This window comes from Rhamphochromis longiceps, linkage group LG9 (genome assembly GCF_057381845.1).
Source record: "Rhamphochromis longiceps isolate RC_006_pf linkage group LG9, R_longiceps_female_GT1.1, whole genome shotgun sequence".
Taxonomy (NCBI): Eukaryota; Metazoa; Chordata; class Actinopteri; order Cichliformes; family Cichlidae; genus Rhamphochromis; species Rhamphochromis longiceps.
The window spans coordinates 27,040,276-27,066,306 of NC_140565.1; the positions used below are offsets into that span (position 1 = coordinate 27,040,276).

At 42.5% G+C, this 26,031-nt stretch overlaps 1 protein-coding gene across 7 annotated transcripts in view; it reads left to right on the top strand.

The window, feature by feature from the left end:
* arhgap21a (Rho GTPase activating protein 21a) overlaps positions 1-25,863 on the top strand; it is a 102,490-nt gene extending 76,627 nt beyond the window's left edge. For 3 of the 7 annotated variants that reach the window (XM_085419096.1, XM_085419093.1, XM_085419098.1), the window contains 19 exons: positions 670-693; positions 2,125-4,093; positions 10,647-10,793; positions 10,884-10,986; positions 11,507-11,543; positions 11,840-11,959; positions 12,258-12,557; positions 14,248-14,312; positions 14,406-14,548; positions 15,418-15,560; positions 15,651-15,809; positions 16,107-16,185; positions 16,275-16,348; positions 16,462-16,551; positions 16,724-16,849; positions 16,928-16,969; positions 17,958-18,063; positions 21,667-21,698; positions 23,073-25,863. In XM_085419096.1, the coding sequence (XP_085275222.1) occupies positions 670-693; positions 2,125-4,093; positions 10,647-10,793; positions 10,884-10,986; positions 11,507-11,543; positions 11,840-11,959; positions 12,258-12,557; positions 14,248-14,312; positions 14,406-14,548; positions 15,418-15,560; positions 15,651-15,809; positions 16,107-16,185; positions 16,275-16,348; positions 16,462-16,551; positions 16,724-16,849; positions 16,928-16,969; positions 17,958-18,063; positions 21,667-21,698; positions 23,073-24,758 (5,445 nt within the window). In that variant the 3' untranslated portion in view covers positions 24,759-25,863. Of the gene's footprint in view, positions 1-669; positions 694-1,109; positions 1,346-2,124; positions 4,094-10,646; positions 10,794-10,883; positions 10,987-11,506; positions 11,544-11,839; positions 11,960-12,257; positions 12,558-14,247; positions 14,313-14,405; positions 14,549-15,417; positions 15,561-15,650; positions 15,810-16,106; positions 16,186-16,274; positions 16,349-16,461; positions 16,552-16,723; positions 16,850-16,927; positions 16,970-17,957; positions 18,064-21,666; positions 21,699-23,072 lie in introns of those variants that run through there. The other 4 variants (XM_085419094.1, XM_085419099.1, XM_085419095.1 and 1 more) reach the window with 3 other exon arrangements.
* The last annotated feature ends 168 nt before the right edge of the window (positions 25,864-26,031 follow it).

Sequence of the window (26,031 nt, forward strand, 5' to 3'; positions counted from 1 at the left end):
ACTGAGTCCTAACCGGAGGGAGTGCAGCTGCAGTCAGCTGACTCCCCTCAGTGCTCTGTTTACAAGGCGGAAGCTGGTGCAGATCAGGCAAGTAAGGGTGCTCACCCAAAAGAGCAAAAAAAAAAAAAAAAAAATCTGACAGTGCAGCATCTGACAGATCAGAGGGAAGACGAGGAAAGAGGCAAGTGTGGAGAGAGTGTAACACACAAGGGCGACGAAATGCTCCAGGAGCCGGCGAGGAAGGGCAAGGGAGGGGCGTTACCACAGTGAGCAGGTGAGAGTGACAGAGCAAAGGGAAGAAATGCAGAGTATGTAGAAGGAGAAAAAGCCAGCAGAATATATTTGCCAGTGTGTTCTGACAGCGACTGTGCTGTGTGGTGGAGGCGGAGGAAGGTGAGGGGACGAAATAATGGGGACAAACAACGAGGCTCAGGAAGGTATTCAGGTCTAAGACGAACACCAAATGGGCAGCTGCGCTCTTTTCAATTCTTATTTTTCCACTTTGACTGACCGTGATGCCTCTGTTCAGCCTTCCTACAGCGAGATGTATTTTTAGCTTTTGCCGAAGTCTATCGTTGGTACCTCTTTATCTCTTTATTCTTACCTGTTTACTCTCTTTATTTCCTTTTTTCTCTCTCTGCTTCCATTTATCTAACCTGTGGACTGCAGTTTTCCAGGGATATCACTGCTTTGGTAAGAAGGGAAATCATACTAATCTTCTCATCTTCCACTTTCCTTCACCTCTTATGAAAGATCTCCCCTTGTCTTGAGATTGTGTTTGCAGTGGTAGGACAGGTAGAGCAGGGTGTTTTTCTCTTACCCTGATAAGTAGGTTAAGGGAAAGACGGGAAAGATGTGTTTAAAGGATAAACAAATGCCCTGAAATCGTCTGTCAACAGACCTTCTAAATTTCCCTCTGTGCTTTCCACGGTGAGGAAATTGACTTCTCTTGGATTGAACGTAGTTTCAGAGGGAGGCACCCGGCAGCTGAGGTAGTGCTGTTACTGTTAATGCAGCTGTAATCTGACACCTCAGGTAGAGTGCAATCGATTAAAGTCCAACGCCACAACTCTCTCCCTTTCATTTTCTCAAGAACGTCTGTGCTGAAAGGATGTGGAAATACAGTCTGTTCAGTATGCAGCCAGGAGTTTTTTCCTGACGCCATCTGTGGCAAAACAAAGTGTTTTTCTTTAACTTTTTATCACGGAAAGTACCTCGGTGGCTTCAGTGACTGTAGAATTGTGAAGCCATGCTGACAGAAGTAACGTTAGCTGCCAACGGCAGACAGAGGAGACCCCCGTTCACCCTCTCCTCATGCCTCAGGGCACACTCTTCGGTACCAAAGGTGGGTAAGCCCCTGCCAGATTAATCCTCACTCAGACTCTGAGGGTTTATTCTGGATTTTCCAGCTTTCTTTCTCTACTTATTGCCCTCTCTGGCAGCCTCCTTTTCCCACTTGTTTCTTTTTTTACAGAGGAGTTTAGGCTGCAACATTTGTTTGCCGTCTCCTAGAAAAAGAATTGAGAAACTTTGAGCAGAGCTGTGTTTGATTTGAAGAAATGGCGTGCTATTCATTTAGTGGTATAGACGGGATCAATCCAGTTGTCCCATCTGTCACGTCCAGTTTGCTGTGGGTATGCAGCAGTGTTTGACTTTCTGATAATCTTGTCAGCTCATACAAAGACTCCTGTCAATAAATGACACTTGTGGATTACGAGCCCTTCTCCAGTTTTGTAACTTGAGCTACAATGTTTTTGTACTGCAGATGTAGTATTTCTATAGGAACATGCTATTGTGGCTGAAATGGCAGTGGAGGTGTAATATGAGATGTGGTTGTAAATGCATCTTTAGCAATACTGCTTGAGAAATGAGATGACAGGGCAAAAATGGATATCCCACTCTTTGTATTCTTGGATATTTTTGGAAATGCGTCTGCACCAGTTATATTTGTGTCAAGTGTTGTTGTGTCAACTCTACAGCACTTCCCACTCCATGCTTGTCCTTTAAGAGAGTTTAAAATATCTGTTCTCTGGTTAGGTTGATCTCTGTGGATGTGATGGGATTGGTTTAGCTCTTAAACCTCTCTGCAACCAAAGTGATATAATTTCTTATAATCTCTTGCAGGCGTATTCCCAGGATGCATACCTCAAAGGAAATGAGGCATACAGCGGAAATGCCCAGAATATCCCTGAGCCCCCTCCCATATGTTACCCACGGATAGAAGTCAAGGCTGCAGGCATGGCTCAGTCATCAGAGCCTGTCACTGTCACTGAGACTCCCAGAGGGCCAGTTCAAGGACCAGGGAGGCGAGGGGGCGCCACAGAGAAGAGCTATCGGGTGGAAATTCCTGTTCCTCCTTCTCCTCCCCAGCAGACGTCAAAGTCTCAGACAGTGGTGTGTGTCTGTAATGACAATGTGAGGACAGTGCCCCCTGATCAGATCGAGAGGGGGTCTCGGGTGGCCCGGGCTGGACCCAGCCACAGGACTGAGGAAAACCGGTATGGTCCTACAACAGATTCTGGCTCGGCCCGACCAAGACCCCTTATTCCCTCAGTCCCTGGGAGCGCTCAGTTACAGTACCCCTCCTCACGCACCACAGAAATGCCAGTCTACCCCCCTTCCTCAACTTCTAGACCTGGAATCTATCCTGACACCTTATCTCCACCTGGACGGGCCTCGCAGGACACGTTCTCCACTGCCATCTCACCCAGCGCCAACCACTACTCACCCTCTCCCACAGCTCCCTCCACCTCCCCTCACCAGAACATTGACTGGAAAAACTACACCACCTATAAGGACTATATTGATGCCAAAAGACTGCACAGTTATGGCTGCCGCACCATCCAGGAACGCTTGGACACCTTGCGTGCAGCTTCCAGTTCTAGTTCTGTCTACACCCAGCAACGAACAACATCTCCTCCCGTTGCCAGTCAGAGAGGGGCACTGGAATCCCAGGTTAGACGCAGGAGTGCATCCAGTGACCGTGGGGTGGATACAGGTAGTCAAGGTGCTGCAGTGACAGCTCCTTTACGCAGCGCCTCCCAGGAGAGGCTAGGAGGCGGGGCAGAGAGGACGATAACAACTAGGAACTGGCCTCGTAGCGCTTCACAGGATGCTCTGCCTTTCTCAACCCCAACAGGAGTCACCAAACCTCGTGCTCGGTCTTGTGATTACCTGGGTCAGCATCCCGGAGAGCTAGGTGGGCGTCTCTCTGGAGACAGGTTGGGAGTGGAGGACAGGCTTCAGCTGGGTCAGGGAGAGGAAGCCAGGGCTAGCAGGCAGGGATCTGAGTTGAGGGCTTTACCTCATCTAAACAGGAGTCTCACTGGACAAGAGGAAGAAGGACAGGGATTTTCCAACTCGCCTCTAGCAGCTCCTGTGTTTACTAAAGGTACAACAGATTCTGCACTACCATCGAGGACAGATGGCATCATAATGAGGCCGTCACGTCTGCCTGTCAAAAATGCCATTTCAGACACCTCACCTGCTATACCTTCCACTAAACCCATGGACCCTCTAAAAGACCAAAGAGCTAACATCATGGGCAACCATATGGGCTACTCCTCCCCTCTGCACCTGCAGCTCAGGTCCAGGGCTGACAGTCTGAAAATAGAGAGCAGGTCAGAGGCGGGGCTAGCAGCCAGATCCTCCTCTTGCTCTGGTCCTTCGTCTAAACTGCCCACGCAGAGACAACTACAAAGTGCTGGCAGTGCTTCTACCAGTAATGGAGCTGTCACCCAAAAGCCAAAGGTCAAAGAAACCTCTAGTTCCACTAATTCTCTTGTATGGACTAACGGCAGTCTTGCAGAAGGTGTTGAAGGACCTGATGCTACCGTTGTGGTCCTCAGAAGGGACAAAAACTCTGGAACTGCTCATGTTCGCCCTCCGTCCTATGTAATAGCTGTTAACGACAACCAGAGAGGAGTGACTCATAAGTCACCACACTTAGTGAAAGCAGGCTCTGCAGATGCAGCGATGTGCTGGACGTCTAGTGACAGCTACAGGGAGATGCATCTGAGAAGGCTGGGAGACACACGGCAAAAGTCCGGATCCAACAACTTGGATGACTCTCTGGATTCAATCCCCTTCATAGGTAAGACCTCCTTATCTTTATATGTTCTTTCTATAGCAACAAATTTGACACAAGAACAGTCTGTTTTGTTAAAGTACTGCTGGAATTCATTTTAAGCTTCAACTATCAGAAAGCTGCCATCAAATCATCAGGCACAATCTTGCTTTCATGTCTACTTATTAGGTAAAACTGTATTTCCCCATTCAGAACTTGGAAGCAGAAAATTCAGACTGCAGTTAATTTGAGGATGGTTGTTGGCACCTGTTGGCACTACGCATAGAGTTTAGCATAGTATTAGTATAGACAGATCAAATGATCTTAGTGTGAGTTCACATCAGCTAATGATTTGGCTGATTTTACATAGGGTGAGCTATATAAGCTATATAAGCTGCTTTACCGCTGCTGTTCATCTGCAAGCCGCTTTGCTGCCCACCTCTTCAATTTATGCTGTGTCTAACTTAAATAATGTCTGTGGTCATTGATGCCTGCTCCTTTTTATACGAGGACCTTGCTGCTACTCTCCCGTCTTAGGTTTTCAACATATGAATGCATCAAGGAAAGATGGAAAGGTGAAAGACTAGAGCCATGCCACCAAATATAAATAACTGCGGATGCGAAGAACTGTCTTCTTTTGACTTAAGTGACTAAAATTAATTGTCATAAATGATCAAGTTCATTTTTAAATAAAAAGAGGTTTTACATAAAATAAATACTGACATGCTTCAGTGTTGAAATAATATATGTGTAAATACTGAGTCTAGATAAAAGGCTTTGTATCGAAAAGTTGAATGCTACTGTTAGCCATGCATGACAATGGGCATTAATCTTGCAGGACAGGCAGAACTTCACAGTAAAAATACAATCAGTAGTTTAACACACTCTTATAGATCAATAGATGAAGACATATGACATATTTAATTCTCTGTAGGTGAAATGATCATGCAGTAATGGGCTGTTGAGTTCACACTCTGGTTTGCTCATAGCTATATTTCAGGGGTTCCTTGGGTTTTTATAAAATCTTTTTAAAAATCTATAATACCCAGTGATACCTTCTCATGCATGTTTTGGTTATGTTTGTAATTTATTAAATGTTAAAAAAAGAGTAATTAATTCATAATTAATTCACATGTAATTTCCATATTTAGCAGTTAGAAACCCAAGTTTAAAGTGATATCAAATGAAAAGTGAGAAACATATTTTCCTTCCACATGACACTCCCATCTCAAAATCCACAGTTTAAGGTGGTGAGAGTGATATTCTCCACTGTTGGTTGCCTGAGGACAAAAATGCAGACACGCCTTCAGTATCTTCCTGTTTAAAGGAAATAAAAATCACCATAACCAAAAACCATGGAAGCCAAATAATTATAATAAAAAATTAGTCTGAACTTCCTGTTTCTGTAGCATTTCATCAGAAAAATGCATTAAAAATCAACTTTAAGCTTGTCCGTTGTTGCCCCACTTTTGCTGCTACAATGAAATACATTGTGTCTAAATGTCATCATGGCTATACTATTGCATAATCAGGTGGGGGAATTCCCTGCAAGGTTTGCTCAGTGTGAATAAGAATGAATCCAGTTAACCTGTGTTTTGGTGGTAAACTGCCTTTTAAAGGACACTGTTCAGTGTAGAAATTTAAATTTTTAAAAAGTTTTGCTGCTGTTAAGCAATGTTTGTGTTCAGCATTTTGAACTTGGGACAACGTGACACGGTACTGCCAGTAAGCATGACATATTCAGACAATCCTTCGGCATCCGAAAGGGCAGCACAGAAAAAGTACACAGGGTGCACACTATGCACACGTACGCACTCACAGAGCTGCTTTCCAAGTCAATAAACGCACACACACTCCCTGAAACATCTCATATTTCCACCAGTGTTGCACAGAGAAAGAAACCTAAGCGTATCGTCCTAATGGACTATGACATAGCGGAGAAATGAGAGCATTCCTGCAGCAATCTGCTTCAATTACATTTCATTGTAAGCTTCCAAACAATAAGTGGAACAACTGCTGTACATTATCTGCCTGCCAAAAGTTTATTTTATTTCATGTATTTCTTTTGCAGGGAACAGAATGTAACATACACTACTAGAAAAACATGCGATATGTCACGTCTGCTCATGTTTCTGATGATTCTTTTTTTTCTGTTTTTCCTCATGAACTGAAGCTGAGAGCTGCATTTACACGTTGAGGTGTTTATAGAATGACATTATTGAGTAATGTTTGAAGCATCTTCTGTCTTTCCAAATCTCGTACAACTCTAGAGGCTGACAAGCTTGAACTCGACCTTGCATCCTCAGTTGTGTCTTCATTGATGACTCATTACCATCCAATGAGAGCAGCTCTTGTGTCTGTCTGGTGTCCTAGAACCTGCAGGGATTAATCACATCCTCTTCCAGCAGCACTTCACAGAGGCAGCCCTCACATCTCATGGTCTCGTTCACAGCATTTCGATCAAGATTAGATGGAGATCTTGGTGCTATAGCAGTAATGTGCCTTAAATCAGAACAATCTGGGGTTGTTTTTTTTATCATGTTATGAGACGGCAGTGTGATATTGCTTATACTCTCATGGCAGTCTGCTGTATATTAAGCAACAGCATGGAGTTAGTTTAGCTGAGAATAGAGGATGGAAAGAGGTTTAGCGTGGTTTTTACCCAAAGATAACAAAATCAACCAACAAGTAACTTTGAAGCTCATTAATTTACTATTTACGTGTTATTTACTTGATGTGAAGCATCTGGAGCCTGCATGCTGGACTCTTTCTTCTTGCATTGATTTTCCCAGAGTCCCTCATGGATGAGTGCCAAAACATAAAAAATCCACATGTAATAACTTTGGACAAGATCTAGGTTAGTTGGATCCCCTCTGTTTAAATCTACAGAAACTGATGGCAGTGTGTAAATTCATTCTATCTTGCTATGAAAGTTGGAGGGTAGTTTGTTTATTTATCCCATTTCCTCTCACTTTAAATTACTCCAAGCAACAGCAGACTTGTCCCAGACTCCAGTGTATTTACTTGTTAGATCCACTTTGTGTTTGTGAATTCTGTACTTTGAAGTCCAAGCATTTATTTTTGAAAATCAGAACTACAACATATTTCCAAGATTCAGAGGAAGAAATGAGCCTCATTTAAAATACTAGCTTTATTGCTGACAAGTCAAAAAGTTGAGCTCAGTTTGCAGTCCTGTTACTTGATAACAACAGTGCTACCTACCATGGGAAGGTAGGGACCCCCCAGAAAAGAGCAATACTGCCTAATGTTTGGAGACCACAGCATGTGCAATGAACATGGCATCTTGTTGACTTTGAGCTAGTTGCTTGGAAGTCAGCTGTTGTCTTCAAAGCAACTTTGGTGCATCAACAATGGCAATTAAACGGCAATAAGGTGGAGTCAGTCAGCTGTCAGTCAATTTGGGGTCAAGTTGGCATTAACGTGCAATCTATTTGTGATAATTAGTGATTAGCTGTGAGAAATTGGTGAAAATCCAAAATTTTGTGCATGCAGAGAAATTTACATTAAACAGAAATGTATGTTGCTGTAAATTGATTGCTGTGTTGGCAATCTGTCTGCATCAATAAATTAGCTATTAGTAAGCCTGTGACAGTCTGTCTATGAGTGATTGCAGTCGGTCCAAGCTGTGCTGCAATTATTTGGAGACAGGTTGCCTCCCATCAGGCAACCTGTCCAATTGCTTTGCAGTCATTAGTGGTGACCCAATCGCTTGCCATCGGTGTGTGACAGCAGAAAAATTCGATGCAGTTACCAGGCAACCACCGATTTTTCCTAGTCACAAGGCGGTAGAGGCTTATTTGTACTTCAGTTGTGATTGAAGCATAATATGAATTACTGCAGACTGAAATACAGTAACAGGCTTTTTCACTACAGTGGTTCTGACTGAATTGGAGTCACCATTTGCTTTTATGTAGTGTGCCTATATTCTAACGATTTTGGTAAATATATTGGAACAGATCTGGAAGGTTAATGAGTTTATGCTGTTATTTTCCACACGGAACACAAATAAAACCATATGAAAGTCATATCTGTAGAGATGTTTTATGAGAACTTTATTGTACCCACAGAAACGACGTACACTTGTATTTACTATATTGACCAGAAACAAAAAGACACCAAACATGTTGTCTAGATGTGGATAGGTGCATGTTCTCCTGCTTAAAGCCAAATCAGTCTTGATGTATGAAAGTGAAATAAATAAATTGTAATTGTACGTGTTAAAACTCGCTGGCTGCCACCATCTTCCCAGAAACAGAGTTAGAGGTATATAAACAAGTGATTAAAGCAAATGGGCATCTGGCTTGCTTGCAGAAATGAGGTTTGCAGTGTCATGGGAGATGTCTTTGCGGTTTGAGGAAAGAGAGGTTTCACAGCAGGAATCTGTACCCTACAATGAGCACATGTTTCACGTTAAATGGCACCACTGAAAGTAAACAGTTTGCAAGGAAATTGTGTCTTTTAGATCTTTTCGCTGTTGTTCTTTTTAGCTATTTGTCTTTTGTAGTCAGGGCACTTTTCAAGTTAAATAACAGCGACAGTTACGTTTCTGGAGATGAATTTGTAAGAATTTGAAAAAGGTATTCTTTCCTTCAGGTGTGCCACAATGACCTGACAAGTTTGAAGTCTCTGGTTGAACCATTTACTTGTGCTCTGCACTATTATAAAGAGAGCTTTCAGTAACAATATCCGCGGTGTGGTCTCGCCCTACTTTCTTCATCACCATATTCGCTGATAAGATTCATTTCTGCAACTACTTGTTCGCTGTACCAGTCTCCTAATTTGTTTTTAGGGTTTGCCGCTTTGCAGATATTGCATATCACTCATTATGACACAGTCTCGCCTGTGATGATATAATGCAAGCTGACTGTACTGCATCTGTGTATTTAAAGGAAAGGGGTTGTAGCAGCTTATCTGGACTGAAGTGCTTATCAGCTGACTGACTGACTGAGTCTCTGTCTGCATCATGTAGTCTTCTCTCCGTACGTCTTATCGCTGCTTTTTATTGCGGTTTGCTGCAATGTTTATTCAAGTTGAGACAGCAGACATGACGTAGACCTTGGTTAATGTTGCTCTAATTTGCAGTATTATGGCTCCTATTGAGTTAAGTTGAATACATTTCAAAGATGTGGTATGATTAGCATCTCCAGCAGATTAACTGTGTTAGGAAAATACATATTTGGATCATGATTATGCCATGGTTGGAATTGTTGGTTTGTCACAGCTCTCTTCCCTTTAAGTGACAGCGTCAGCTTATCTGTACACTTTATGGCCGTGTACCATTAATGGTATTCACTTTCCTGTGGTTGTGCAACCTCTGTCATACACTGGAAGAGCCTCATGTTTTTGAGTTGAACAGTTTGAAACTGAATTGTGAACTTTTGAGGACTTAATGTAATCATTGATTTGTTGTCAGGTCTTCCTGAATCATCACCATGTCTGTCTTCTCTGAGCCTCGGGCTCAGGCTGCTTCATAACAATAAGTGGCCTGTGTCTGTACTCATAGATGTGCCTGCCATTTGTGACAAGCCTGATTGAGTCACAGTAGTTTATTAACTTCATGATGATTTTTGTCTTTGATGTTTTTTCTTATGCTGTATAAATTATTGACTTTTATTCATATTAGTTTCACAAATGTTCTTCTTTACTTCTTACCCTAATATAATAGTGATTTTAAAAAATCTTTTAAAATCTTATTATAAACTTAGTGAAAATCTATGATGAAGTTCCTAATTTAAATACAACTTTCACTGAATCTTTGCATAATTTATAAGAGATGGACTTCAGTGAAAAACTAGAATTACTAATGACTTCTTTGCAAGTTTGACTCTATGCAAAACTGGCCAGTGACCGTTTTGCATGCAGGTTCTGACCATCTGCTCTACCAGGTGAGCTACCAGGCTGCCTACAATACAAGCCCCATGCACAGGGCGCTAGTAGGAATCTGGTTACGACTGCTACGATACGTTTGCACATTTACTTTGGTTACATGCACACAGTTTTTCACGTTGTTTAAAGCCAATCCTAATTACAGTTCTGGATCAGGTGTTGTGCTACCTGTATAAAAGCCTCCTGTCAGCAGCACTCTTTGAGCTTACATTTTAAGAATTAAATGTGTAAAACTACAGAAATCTGTAACTTAATTATTTTGGTGTAGCATGAATTTAAATGGGGGAGATCTTTATTAGTAGAAAAAGCTGTGAAACTTAGAAATGCAATTAAAAGTCCAACATTTATGCTCGCATTTTACGTTTTCCAAAGCCAGCCTGGTCCTTATGTTAGACACTCTGTAGCCAAGCAACCAACCCGAGGGATCCACCCAGTGAAATAGTCAAATATATGAAAAGTTGAATATTTGGGTAAAAACCTAGTTAACATGTTGTAATTTTACTACAGTTTGTTTAAGAAATGTTTTAAAACCAGCCTGAGTGTTCATGTGATCCTTTTTTAAGTATGTTTAAGCTTTTAGCGGATATATTCAGACTATTATACTTCATGTTCAGGGGAGTGTTTTATGATTTTCTTGCCTTGCTGAACTCAGTTTCCTCTTTTCTGTCCTCAGATGAACCGTCCAGTCCGAGCATCGACCTGGAGAGTGCGCACATCCCCGCCTCAGCCGTGATATCTGGAACTCCCATCATCACCACCATCCCAGCCAGCCCCCCTTCTCCGTCCCCTCTCATTCGCCGCCAGCTGTCACATGACCAAGGTGTGTTTTCCATATCAAAGGGTTAGTCAGCTGCTGAATTTGGCGCAGAAAGGGACAGTTTCAAATAATTATGTGACCCTCTTTTAATAGATTCTCTCCGTCTCACAATTATTGAGTCAGATTCTGGTTCTAAAACTGAGCGCTCCAAGTCGTACGATGAAGGCCTCGATAACTACCGGGAAGAAGGCAAAGGGTAAGATGCTCTCACAACAGTGCATGTAAAAACTTGTGAAAACAGCCACTATCAGTCTTGTATTTAAAAAAACAGGACAAACAAAGGCAGGTTTTAGTAGATTATTTACAGTTTAGTAGTAAAAACATGGCGCTGCACAAAAAGCGAAACATACCTCTGGGTTTAACTCCGATGCGGGTCCATCAGCTGTGTGCAGAGTTTTAACAATTTACTGATCACTTGTTAGGTCACATTTCTGGAAAGCTTATTGGCAGTGGATGGATTTATGGGTACCTTACTCCTGTGACTGATCAATTTTGCTTTTACACTCTCAAGAAAGAGAGGGTGTTGTCTTTCCTAAGCAGTAAAGTCAGAGGTTGTTTTGGTTCTGTTTTACTCCAAAACCAAAGAGAACGAGCACATTTTGTTTGAACCAATCCCACTGAAGCAGGTTTTATTATTTGATGTAGTTTTAAACGCTTATTCTCACACACATCTCATACTTTCTGCTGCCCTCACATTTTTTTCCATTTCTGTCTAGGCGGTCCTTGATACCTGGTCTGAAAAGTCTTATGAAGGTAAGTTTTTTTTTTTTTATGAGCTCACTGTCGGCTCTTTGTTTTATCAGCGTTTCCTGCTCAGATATTTATGCAACCTTTGTTTCACACCCACATTATAAACGTCTCTCACCGTAATGTGAATATATTGTGGAAACTGGGAGAGCCGTGGGAGTTGCGTCATGCTGCTTTTGTAAATGATTCATTTAAAAGGAGTTTTTAATTTACTGTATATCACTGGTGCACTTTCGCCTCGTCTTGCACTTGAAAACCTTTCGGGCTTTCATGCGTTTGCATTGGTTTCGTCTCCGTTTCAGGCTGTGGACAGGTCATCGGATGATTCAGGGTCAAGGAGAGATTCCTCATCAGACGTCTTCTGTGACGCCACCAAGGAGGGATTGCTGCATTTTAAGCAGCTTCATACAGAAAAGGCCAAGGTGTGCACCGTCTCTGTTTAAAACCCACACAGTGCCACAGAAATCATGCCTCACACACTTTTATATCCATTGACCTGCTCGAAATTTGGGTTATTAACCATAACAGCTCCTTCTTGATGATATCTTATCTATATTTCCTCTGCTGTTTGTTTTACTTGCTTGAGCAGTTTAGATTTTCTTGTCTCATATTGTCCACAACACCGTGATTATAAAGCAATAGTAGTGCTTTTAAGATTGGTTGAATTCCTGCTGTTTTGCTTTGTAAACTATTCTCTTCTTCATGACGTGTTTTATGTAGCGTGTCGGAGGCGGCATGCGGCCGTGGAAACAGATGTACGCCGTGTTGAGAGGAAACTACCTCTGCCTATACAAAGACAAAAAGGAGGGCCAAGCACACGCCAACTGCCAAGCAGTGGATGAGCCGCTGCCGATCAGCATCAAGTCCTGCCTGATTGACATCTCCTACAGCGACACGAAGCGGAAGAACGTCCTGAGGCTGACCACGTCGGACTGCGAGTACCTGTTCCAGGCTGAGGACCGGGAAGACATGCTGGCCTGGATCAGAGTCATACAGGAGAACAGCAACCTGGATGACGAGGTGCGAGTCTTGGGTTCAAACTGTTGGGACAGTCATTATACAAAAAGCAGTCACAAGACCCAAACTTTCATAAGCAGGCAAATTAAGTTAAAGTTAAGTTGTTTGAGTCCAAGTGCTGTGACTCTGCTCGTCTCCTCGGGAGAAAAAAAAAACACTGAAAGAATTTGAAAAATTTTGTTTTCAGATGTGATAAAGTCATAAAAACAGATACCAATATTATCATGTTCGTCACGGGTTGAATAAGCGGTTTGGCATTTTTAATTTTACGATTTTTACTGATATATTTGGCAGCTTGCAGCTCAGTAGTTCTCACTAAGAGTGTCCTCGGGGGCTTTCATGCGCATTAGCTTTCATCTCCTTTGATTGAGCAAAGCTTTTAAAGCATGTAACCTTCTTGCAAGGCAAGTTTAGACATTTTCCTCAACCCATAGCTGTGTGATTAGCATCTGTTTATTTGTTGAAACTTTATGAAGTACAGTGCATGGGTTACAGGCTGACATATGCGAGTACACTGGGGTTTAAAAAGCAGATAAACGGGAATTTGATTCCTGTAAAAGACGGACAAAATTCATAATGTTTAGCACAGAAAACAGCTTCCAGATTCAGCGAGAACATGTGTTGTACAGCTCTAATCTAAACAAAGATTTACAACTTTCTTCTTAAACAGATGAGCTGTTGGAATATTTTTACTCAAGTTATCGAATTAAAATATTAATGGAAAATATCAAATTAGCGATCCATAAGCCACCCTCTTCTCTCACATACAGTGCTGCTCTAATTTTCCGCTCAGTTATTGATATTTTCTAATAATTAGGGGCTTTCTAAAAGCCACTGAGGCAGCGACGATCTTTGCTACATAAATGCAGAATTTCTGCATGGCGTTTCATCAAAACTCCCCACACCAGTTAGTTTTTCTTCAAATTTGTATTTACTTGTTTCCTCAATTGTGCTCTTTCCGCGTTCTTTCGATTGTAAACATTCATGTGATTCTTGGTACTGTCGGCTGCTCCCTTATTTCCCAGGGGGTCGCCTCAGTGGATAGAGCCGCATATTTGATTTGGCACAGATTTTATTCTGGTTGCTCTTCGTGACGCAATCCTCCCATTTATCCGAGCTTGGGATCAGGACTAGGAGTACGCTAGCTTGTGACTCCATGGTGTTTATTATGGTGCTTATTCTAGTTCTAATTATTTGTTTTAAATATGCGGGATTTCAAAATAAATGCGCCAGTTAAGGATGACACAGTTACATTTCAGTTGCACAGGGACAATAAAATAGCTGAATTTGTGTGTTCATCTGCAGAGTTCTGTCAGCAGGACTCGTTGTGTTCATTTCTTTTTCTGGACTTCTGGGTAACATTTATGTGACTAAAACTGAATAAACTGAATCTCTTTGAGTTTTGGTTGGATGAAACTTTTTGGAATGTTTTGTGACATTTTGGAGATGAAATGAAGAACAAAGTAGGTGCATCTTCCCGTATTTGAAATATAAACTCTTTTGAGGACCTAACCAGCCAAATGTTTTGTTCTAACAGTCCTCCCTGTGACACCTGAGAGCTGCAGGTTATATAACGATCTGTCATAGTCTGTAAGGCCGGGCTGAAGGGCACAATTGCACCAGATTCCCGTAAACATTTGTTATCACGTCTCATATCACGCCCTGTCGTTTTTTCCGTCTTCCCTTTTTTTAGAATGCCGACTTTACTAGCCACGACCTCATCAGCAGGAAGATCAAAGAGTACAACACCTTGATGAGGTAAGGGTGACATGAAAGCAGGTGAGCGGGGAAGGGAGGTGTCTCATAGCTCATGGGAAAGCTCTGAAAGTTTCGTGTCCATGTCTCATGCAGCCCGACTGGCAGCAAGACGGAGCCGTCTCCCAGAACTTCACGCCAGTCGCTAAGGCAGACGCTGCTGGGAGGGAAAGGAGAGACCAAAGCAACAAGCCCACACTCACCCAAAGCTGAGCAGGAGAGGAAGAACATGCACAAAGGTATGAAAAGGAAGAACATTTTATATCTGATAAATAATAAAATTAATTACTAATGCTTCCTTCATTTGTTATGTAAAAGTAGTATATAAACATTTACTGGGGTGGCTGTGGCTCAGGAGGCAGAGCAGGTCATCTACAAATCAGAAGGCTGGCAGTTTGATCACTGGTTTTCATTTTGAGTACACGGTGCCTCTGCTTTATGCAGCCTTTACATATTTAGATCAGGCAGCGTGACTATATGGTTAATACAATGCTCTGTAGTTAAACTCTTACAGGCTGTTTTTAAAGGGGTACAAATGGTTAAAGGAAATGAATCATAAATGCTCACAGAGCAAACTGCACAGTGCGTTGAAGGTGTTTTGATGATGACGATGGAGGGTATCACTTCTGGAAGTAATAACTCATTGTTTTACAGTTAATGTTACTTTAATGCAAGTAAGTACACGTTCAATGAGCTGTGCCTCAAGTACAACACCCGTAGAGCTTGATTCGTGCCTGTTAAAGGTAATAAACTTGAAGATTGTTGCACCTTGTGCCAGAAACTGCTCAGCTTAGCAGTACAAAACGTATTAGAGTGGCAAGAAGACTGCAAGAAAACAGTCAGTATAGTTCTGTATTCATATCTGGAGCATCACAATAATCCTGACAGTCGAATCCATTCTGTGCTTAATAAATCCTGTATTTGACAGCATTTGGATCCAGATAAGAATAAAAGCAGAAGTGCTCAGGATTTACACACAGTAGCTAAACATCAATCATATAAAAGGAGTTATTGGATTTTACTACATATCCTTAACTTATCTTTCTCAGACATGTTGTAATTAGAAGCTACTATTCACAGTATCCTGTGTGTTGTCCTGTGTGTGCAGATGACACCAGCCCTCCCAAGGATAAAGGGACATGGCGAAAGGGCATCCCAGGACTGATGAGGAAACCTTTCGAGAAGAAGCCATCTCCTGGAGTCACGTTTGGAGTGAGACTGGACGACTGTCCTCCTGCACAGACCAACAAGGTTCGGGCTGGTTTTATTCAGTGCACAAACCCAATGTTCTGCTCTGGAATGGGCCTTTTAAAACACGGTCCTCATTCCTCTGTGTTCCAGTTTGTGCCTCTGATTGTGGAGGTTTGCTGTAAGCTGGTGGAAGAGAGGGGGCTGGAGTACACGGGCATTTACAGAGTTCCTGGAAACAACGCTGCGATCTCCAACATGCAGGAGGAGCTCAATAACAAGGGCATGAATGATATCGACATCCAAGACGATGTGAGTGTCCTTTCATTGATCTGCTGCTGCTTTAATTAAACTCTCCTTGAAGTGCGTTTCCCTAATGGCCTGAAGTATTTTTAAAAGCTGCAGACTGACAGGTCTCTTTTCTACATCTTTGTACTCTGGCCAGTGATGGGTAAATCTTTAAAATGTAATATCTATTTATTGCAGAAGCTGGGTAAGCTTGTATTTCTGGATCACAAACATTATGCAGCAGCAGTGGAAGCTGTAGAAAACCATCATACTTGTTTTCCCAAATGAGCCTTTTGCTAAATTAATTGTGTTTTTGTACAGAAATGGAGGGACCTCAATGTGATCAGTAGTTTACTCAAGTCCTTCTTTCGGAAACTCCCCGAGCCCCTGTTCACCAATGGTAAGTTGATTCTTCTTGCCATCTAGTGGTTAAAAAGGAGAACTGTCATCTGTAAAAGTACTTTTACTTCTTCTTTTTTCGTCCTGCAGAGAGGTACTCAGATTTTATAGAGGCCAACAGGATAGAGGACCCAGTGGAGAGACTCAAAGTGCTGAAGAGACTGGTGAGTAGAAGTCGTTTTGTAACATTTAACCTCATTAAAATTACACAAAATGCAAGAAACTAAGATGTCAGACATTCAATTTGTGTTTTGTGTAATTTCTCTTTTCCTTACAGCTTCACGAGTTACCGGCTCATCATTACGAGACCCTCAAGTTCCTCTCAGCTCACCTGAAAACTGTGGCTGACAACTCTGAGAAAAATAAGGTATTTGTTGTTGTTGTCATTGTTGCTTTTGTTGTTTACATATTTTTGTTCTTGTCTGTAGTGTAATTTATAGTCTTATTATACAATTATGTAGACCCCTCTGTTCTGAGTTACTCAGTTTGGAGACAAACAAAAAAAAGAAAAAAACAACTTTTTTAAAAAAAAATGTCAGATGGAACCGAGGAACCTGGCCATCGTGTTCGGCCCAACTCTGGTGCGCACCACCGAGGACAACATGACCCATATGGTGACGCACATGCCCGACCAGTACAAGATAGTGGAGACCCTCATTCAAAATGTGAGTTTCAGTGTTGGGTCACTGATTCAAACATGCACACAAATTTTTATTTTCTCACGTTTATTTCGTGTCTTGCAGTACGATTGGTTCTTCACTGAAGATGGAAATGGAGAGCCAGTGGTGGGTACAGACGTTACTACAATAACATTGTTTTCTTCTCTAAATACTAAAACAAAAAAGGCAGTTTTGGTGAAGGGAGTTGGCAAAAAAAATGTAGATGGCAAAGAGAAAAAACACTGAATCAGTTCGAAAGCATTGATCAGTTTTTACTCAGTGAAAACAAAAACATTGCGGTTCAAAAACATGATTGGTGTTACTACCCAGCTCTGTTAGGAAGGAGGGAAGTAACATAAAACCAGATGGACGTGGCTCAGCCACGGTATTTATTGCTTAGAGGTTTTCCAAAGGCGAAGAAAAGAGGCAGACTGCAAGGGAAAGGAGGGTTTGTGGGTGCTGCTAAATCAAATAGAAAAGCAAAAAGTGGTAGGACAAAATTTTAGTGTTTTTTTTTTTTCTTCCACCACCAACAAATTGCTGGTGCCATTCTGTGGCTACTGGATGTGATTTTCAGTTGCATCCTGCAGAATCTGCCCACCATGATTTTCCTAAAAGAAACACTTTCATCTTTGTAATGCTTCGTTCTCCTATTGGTTGAAATGTGGAACCTCATCAGTGTGAAAGAAGTAACAGTACAACTGCAGCAATGCTTCCTACCCCAACTAAAACACTCTAGTAGCAACACCACTGTCCCTTGTGGTGTTTCTGAGTATTTCCCATGTGCTGTGTGCTACATGTGAGAAAGGACAGCTTTAGACTCCTGATGTTGTTCAGAGTACATGTTTGAAAATTGGTTTCAACTAACTTATGCAGCACCCAAGAAGTTAAGTATGTGTTCTTTCAAAGGATAGTTCACAGTTACAACAGCAAAGTTAATGGAAGAATGAGGTGCCCAACACCGAGCTGCATTCACTGAACATTGCTATGAAGTTGACCTGCTTTTTGATTGGACGTTGAATGAAGAAAATTAACAAACCAGCAAAAAACTGTTTTACCTTTTATGATGAAAGATACCCAAATCAAATCATTAACTTCTCCTTCCTCCTTTCAGACTGTGTCCCAGGAGGAGAGTGCAGTGGAGTCTCAGCCCCTCCCCAACATCGATCACCTGCTCACCAACATCGGCCGTACGGGCACATCGCAGGGTGAAGTATCAGGTAACACGCTGCATTTTGGCAGGCCAACTCTGTGGTGGGTTAACCTTTCTCTACCCTTTCACCGCTGAGCACTGTGGTCAAAGCTGGGAGGGACCGGTTGTGTTTAAGATTAGAAACAAATGTTGATGATGCTGCTTCTTCCCCAGGCCAAGCTTCCCCTTTTGCTCCTTTGGCTGTTGCCATTAGGAAGAATGGCTAACACTGAGTCCAAACAATGAATTCTCATTCTGGGACGTTACATAATGCCCTTTTGTCAGGTGTCTTTTGGCCCTGCTTTTGCAGTTCTGTAAACTTATTAGGTGTTAGGAATTAGGACATCGGTAAGGGTGGCAGTGTCAGAAATTACAAGCTTAACAGCACGATTATTGTGGTTGATGCCACTGTGGTTCGCATCCTGTTTTGAGCTTAGAAGACTTTTTATTACCTCAAACTGGGCTTTTGGGGGCCACATATTACATAACAAAAGTCTGAATTTTCATCTTAATTCTGACCATTTCAAGAACTTAACTTCTGTAAATGAAACCCCACGTAGCTCACCTGGTAAAAAAACATCTTTATTCCAATTTATTCCAAGTTTTGTGCACAGGGAAAAATCATGGATTGTCTTAATATTTATTCCTTGGTTAAGTTTACACCTCTTTAAAGATCCATTCGTTGATTCTATAACCCGGCGTGTTATGCACGCTACTGCGAAAGGACACCTTCTGCTGAGACACGCCAGCAGCTTTGACAAAACGGCATTATCTGACAGCCCCGATATGAGAACAGGCCGGTCCAAATCCCTGTGTGGGATTCAGTGGGCAATTTATTTGCATCCCCAAAAGGATGCAAAAAATTGCCTCCCTCCTTCATTTGCTTTAAAATCTATTCCTCCTTTTCGGTATATGCTAGCCTTTTAAGCAGTTCTTTTTAAACAACCTTCTGCCCTTTTTGGTACCCCCATTTCCCCCTCTTTTTCCTGCCTACTGTTGCACTAATACGGCATGTTCTTTGGCACGTCAGAACTAGATGTTTTTACAGTAAAAGGCGACCTCTGATTCCTCTGTCTCTAGTGAGGCTCTGTCGGGTGTCCTAACGGCTTTCCCAGCATTCACACATACTGATCTTGACACAGGCCAAGTGGGAGGAGTCTATCACACCATGATGTCACTGATGGACTCTATAATGTCTGTGATGGACAGCTGGAACTGTAGGAAGAAGGAGGATTGTTGCCCGCAGTGTAGCTGCCTAGTCTGCAGGAACCCGCAGCTCTATTAAGAAATGCCAAAGAGAGAGAAGAAAACAAAACAAACAAACAAACAAAAAAGTTAATCAAAGAAAGCTTGATGAAAAGGGGAAGCGAAGCGGCAACACGGTACTGTACGGTGTCCGGTTTTCTATCAGAGTATACCTAACACAGGCCGGTGCTACTGTCTGAAAGGCTCTCCGCTGTCTCTCCTCACTGTCTCGCAAGCTTGCCAACAGGAGAGATAGCATGGTACGGTTTCTACGTCACTGGTCAGTGTGCACCTGCATATTGTGCCTCCATCTGTATTGTAAGGGGTGTATAGGGGGGCTTGGCTATGTCACACAAACACAAATTTTAGCTAAGGGATGCTATGAGTGACAGATTGCAGAGCAGGTGAGGACTGATTATAGGTTTTCCTTGCTGACACACTCATTCTCATGTAGTGTCCTCTCTTCTCATATAGCTAGCCCCTCTGTGACCCCCCCGTCACCTTCATTTCTTTTTTTCTTTATTTGGTTTCTTCCATAGATGTTTTTTGTCATCACTGTGTCAATGTGTCTGAGACCTCATATCATCTCACATTGCTTCATTGGCAAATTTGGTATCAACCTGTTTTGACAGAAATGGATCGGTGACATTGATCTCCAGTTAGAAGCTTAAACCATATTTGTTATTTTAATACTGAAGTTTAATTTTAGGCTTTTTTTAAAATAAGGTTGACAGTTACAAAAAAACATGGCTAGGAAAGGGGCTGTCACATCATTAGATTGTCATTGTACAAATATTTGTGCTAAAAAGCTTCATGACAACATTATTGCAATATCTGGAAAATCAGAAAAAGAATATTCAGATCATTCAAATTATTTGCAACTTTGTTTATTATGTGTTTATCTCCTTTCTGGCAAACGAATCTTAGTCAGAAAAAAGAAGCTATGACGACGTGTCTCCAAAATCTCTATATACTGTGGTTTTATCATAGACTGTATGTAAATGATGGAAGCACCCGCTTCTGTTGACTTTTAAGGTTCTGTGTAAAACATGAACTGGGAATTTAGACTTTCACCTTAAACTTGACATGACGAGAGGTTTGGATCTCACTGAGGAACTGAAAATACTGCCCATTCATAAAATAGTGACCAGTCAGTCAAAATGAAGCCAGACTCTATTGTCCATTTTACGCTACATGAAATCATAATTTACTGTATGAACATCAGCTGAACACTGACTTTTTAAAGAAGCAATTTCAGTCTGTGCTTGCTATTTTAAAAGTACAGGTAATAGAAGCCTTTTTGGTGGCTCTTGCATTTTTTATATACAGTCTATGGGTTGTAGCTAGCTAGCAGTTACTGTGTCATCAGGAGGCAATCAACATTAATGCTCAGAAAGGATTTTTTATTTTGGAGTTTTATTTTGGAGGTGGCCTCTTCCTAGTGTGTATTGCTTACTTGATGCAGAAAAAGTCTGTCTTTTTCCTTCGAGTTTTCGTCCTTTTAAAAAATGATTTCATCCACGTTCGATTTCTACTTTGTTTGTACCAGTTTTATAGGGTTTCTAGTTAGTTAGCTGATATTCTAGCATGTGAATGATATGAACTGGGTCATCTACAGTAACAAATTACATGCTTTTTGGACAGTTTCACCTCTTCATGGCTTTGAAAATGATAGTAAACTCAAGTGTTTCTTAACCTAAAGAAACTTTTTAAAACCTAGTTGGATGATCTGAAAAGTAGCACAAACCACAGAGATTAAGACACGTGAGAGGTTGACACTTGCAGTGACAATTACAACAGAAGCATTTGTTCATAATTCTTACAGTGCAGCCCAAGAAATTGTTGAAAGTATCAGGAGAAATCCTCATGTGTGGCCACTACCAATTTTTTTTTCTATCAGAAAATGCTACCACAGGACCACGGTTTCATTCCTGGATAACAAATCGATCACCATCCTCATGTTGCATGGCACGTCATCTGCCCCGCTGCTGTTCGTTGCAAAAGTTGCACTCAGAATCACCAAGATGAGCTTTGATGGAAATAGCCGTCAGCATCTTCTGTGGGTTTTCTGACACCCTCTGGTCTACACTTAATTAGGAAACAATGTCATGTCACATGTCATGTCACATGTCACACATACAGACGTGGACCTGAGTGTAACGCTGAGCTCATCTGTCCCCGTGTGCAGCATGGCCTGTTGTCCGCTTGTGTTTGCTCTCACCTCTCATCGGTCTCGTGTTTTTCATCATGCTTCTTCTCATCAACATGGTTCTTTCTCCTCCTTTGTTTCCTGTCACACTCATTTCCACACGTTTAACCCCCTCTGTGTGCTCACCTGTGTTGTTAAATCATCTAACGTGTCTCTCTTTTTCTCTTTTACCTACAGATTCCCCAACTAGTGACTCGGCTAAATCAAAGGTGAGTGTGTGTCTCCAGTGTCTGATGGTGTGAGATGAGAGGAGGTAGGAAGAGAACAGATGATATAAACTTACTGCTGAAGGCATTTTCACCTAATTTAATTTATAGCAGCATCTTGTTTACTTGTTCTGATTTTCTGCCTTATTCCTGAACAGTGAAAAAGACTAATTTGTGGTACTCACAACACTACTAGAATACATATAAGAAGTTAAACAGCAACATCTGCAATGTTCTCATTAAGAGACAGATGTGATGCTGGACTTTGTTTTATGGTTCAAAGACAGCCTGTCAAAAAATAAGGAACGTTAAAAAGATAATTTGGTGTTAAATACCAGAGGATCAGAAAGAAAGATTGTAAACACAAAACTTAAACAAATGACTGACCACAAAATTTGTTTGGCGTTTGAAAACATGCACGATTGCTGTCACAGGGTGCAGGGATTTTGTACTTCAAAACACCCACAGACCTCACTGTGAACAGTTTTCACTCATCTGTTGCTACACACTGGGCCTCATTCACAAAAATTAAAAGATCACGTGGTCCCTGTCCTCCACCTGCTTCTTTCATTTTCTTCTAGTTGTGGTTCAAAGGGCTCCACATCTGTTATTGCAGCCCAGCTCTCTCAGTTTACCCGAGGAGGAGGTGTGCCGCTTCCGGCTTTCATTCACCAAAGTCTTCCTTTTTTGCATTTTGCAAGTGTTCCGTTTTACAGCAACTTCATTGATTTCTCAGTAGTTTCTGGGAAAATCTTTGTCCTGGTGAATAACAAAAAAGTTCACTATGAATCTGATGGTAATTCAGAATATTTGTCTGGACATACAAGTGATTGAGGCCCATTGTGTATTCTCAGTGCTGTGACCACACATTATTTGACCCTCACATCCACAGTGAAAACGAAACAATTTCCATGGTTAGATGGTCAGCGAGTTGGAGCCATAAAGGCTGCTGTGCATCAAGTCTTTCATGAAGTCCTTCTCGGGGACACCCTGGATTAAAAACTTGTGGCTGAGGAACTTGGGAGTGTTCAACAGCTTGTTAGGATGTAGGAGGGAAAAAAAGGCAGATGCTTTCCATCATTGCACTGCTGTTCTCTTCAGCTTCAGCCGCGCTTCAGTTCATGCTGTGCTGCTGCTTCTGCTTCTGCTTTAAAGCCAGCATGAATCAGTACTGTGCTCCCTGTTTATGATGCTGCTAATGTCCCTCTTTCTGTCTACTTGTTTGTCTGGTGCTTCATGGGAACAGGTGGAGTACAGACTTGAGGAAAGGGGTTGGGGTTAAAAGTTTCTGTGTCGTCTTTTGTGTTTCTTAGATTCAGCAGTGCTCATTTTGTTCTTCTTGTGCTCTCTCTTTCTGTTCCCCTCTCCTCTGTGCAGGGTTCCTCAGGGAAGGATCAGTGCAGCAGAGACCTCCTGGTCTCCTCCATCTTTGCTGTAGCCAGCCGCAAAAGAAAGAAGTCAAGGGAGAAGCCGCAGCCTAGCAGCTCAGACGATGATCTGGATTCTGTATTCCTCAAGAAGGAAATCCTTGGCCAGAAGCCAAACCAGCAGACCGAGGCACAGGGCGAGACTCGTCCCAGCCCTAACACCAAACCCAGCACGAAGCAGCAAGCACGGACAGAAGAGAGGAAGGAGAACGGGAGGACAGTGGAGCTCACACCTAAAGCTAAGAGAGAGCACCGAAACTCTTTATTCCTGAGGGAGAAGATTACCCCCAGACGCTCCTCGCCTTCACCTTTACCTTCCCCAAAGATTTCCAACTCTCCCAACATCAGCTACCAAACAGCTCCTCAGGGAAAATCCTCATTGTCAGACCCTCCGTCCCAGCTTGATGAAAACACCTCAGACCTTGGGACCATGAGCTCTGGAGCATCAGTGCCACGATCCAGACCGAAAAAGTGGATTGCGGGAGTGTCCCCTGACCTGCCAGCAGGAGCCGCTCTGGGAGCAGGTGCGGGGGCGTCCGCTGGCGCAGAGGTGAGCTCTATCACCTCTGACTACTCCACCACCTCCTCTATCACGTTCCTGACTGGAGCGGAATCAAGCGTGCTGAGTCCAGAGCTGCAGGGTGGCGAGGAGGCAGATGATGAGCGCAGTGAGCTCATCAGCGAGGGACGACCGATGGAGACAGACAGCGAGAGCGACTTTCCAGTTTTTGCTCCAGGCGGCGGCAGCAGCCAGTCCACACCCTGCCCAGCGCAAAGTCAAGAAAAGGCAGAGGCCAAAGGGGGCAGTGCTATCGAAGGGGGCACCTCACCAAAACTGGAAGCACGGCGGCTCTTCCCAACACACCGCATGATCGAGTGCGATACCCTCTCAAGAAGGTGGTCCCTGAAACAGAAAACAGACAGTGAATCATCAGTCGAAGGGGCTGCTGGCAGCGGGGAGCGAAGCGAGGGCAGGGCGGAGTCTTCCAGCCGGTTGTCTCGAGTCCTGGAGGTGATGAAAAAGGGCCGATCCACGAGCAGCCTCAGCTCTTCTTCGCGCAGTGAGTCAGAGCGATCCGAACCAGCCTGGCACCTTAAGATCACAGAGAGGCTCAAGTTTAGGCTACGAACGTCCGCTGATGACATGTTTACTCAGAAGAACCGATCTCCCGACGGTCGCAGTAAGAAAAAGAACATCCGACGGAGGCACACCATGGGCGGGCAGAGAGACTTCGCAGAGCTGGCAATCATCAACGACTGGCGGGAGCAGGGTGGGGTGGACCAGGCGGCTGAACTCTCAGCTCTAGACCCCCTGAGGCCTAGATGCTCCTCTCAGGACTTATCCATTCGAGACTGGATTGCGAGGGAGCAAAGCAGAGGCTCCGAGCCAAGCGTCGAGGTTGCGCCCAAAGCGGTGCCTGAGGATGATCACGCAGAAGTGCATGAAGAAAGACCTCCCGAAAGACCTCCACCTCCACCGCCTTCGGATTCCCCTGGGGCTCAGCCTCCAGCCGGGGAGCACATTAACGGCAGAGGGCTGCAAAGCAAAAACAAAGGCTCCTTAGGGGACGACGCTCACCCACACAAACTCTCTGGAGCGCAAGTTGTCCGCTCACGGTTCTACCAGTATCTGTGAAATGGAAAACAAAAAACAAAACCGGGATGAATGTGTACGTGTATGAATGTGGGTATTTTAGCTGAGGTTACTGCACAATATTTTTTCTACAAAGTATACTTTATGTATCTACTGTACATACTTATTATGATTGTTACTGGAATTCGACTGAAGAGATGTCTAACACAGACTTTTCTCCTGTAAGATCGAACCCAACGAGTGCAAGAATCTGACTTTAATAGGACACGATGACAAATATAAGGGTCAACTCGAGTATTACTGAGGAAAGCAGGTGCAAGAGTTTTTTTTAATAAGGAATCATGACTCAGTTCTTCCTCTTTGGAGCGGTATGAAGAATGTATTACACTTTTTGGACTAACATGAGTTGCTTGTGACAATAATGTCTTTTTCAAAACGGCATGTCTGTGTTTTTCTCGGCTGTACTTGAAGTACGTGGAAGTAACTGAGGGCTGCTTTCTGAGCTGAGTGCTGTGGGAAGTTTATTTTTTTCTTTTTATGTTTCTTGTCGTTTTATTTTGTATTTTCACAGCACACTCACAACAGCCAGATATTAGCTTGAGGAACTGGGGGATTATTATAGTTTTATGAAATAAAAGACTGAGAAAACAGTAATAAAAGCTGATACTACAGTATGTAATGCTTGGTACAGTAGTTTTGTGAAGGTATAGTCCAAAAAGTGAGTTTTTACATACGAAAAAAAAGTGCCTCTTTTATTTGTTTTGTTTTTAAACTGTTTTTATGGATGGTTGGAAACACAAGGAGGGTTGTTTTTTTTCTTTTAACCTCACAGGCATTCCAGATTTTATCCTGTTTTTAGTTAAACTCACAGCAGCATCGGAGCAACATCGGATTTTTATCGCGGTAATGTTTCATTATAGTTTTATTTCAGTTTTCCACCCCCCCCCCCCACCCCCCCGGGTTTTGCAGTAAAAATTGAACGGGTGCTTTAAAAAGCTGGGAGAAAAAAAATAAAAAATATGTTTGAAACTGCATGAGACAATGTTTGCTGAAGAGTGAACATCTCGCCCGTGTTTACAGAAAAACATGGGCGCAACACCACGTCCTCCCCTCAACAAACACTGGAAATAAATAACCTTTATTTAGACCCTCGTCTCTTTGGCGTCATTGTTGTTATTCTCAGAAAACATCTGGGAAGAATAATAGACCAGATTTTTTTTTTGTCCAAACAAATATATTTATTACAATAAATCGCATATGTTTTTATCAAAGCATTGTGTTGCTCTTCAGATTTGTATGCTTGCATCACGTTGAA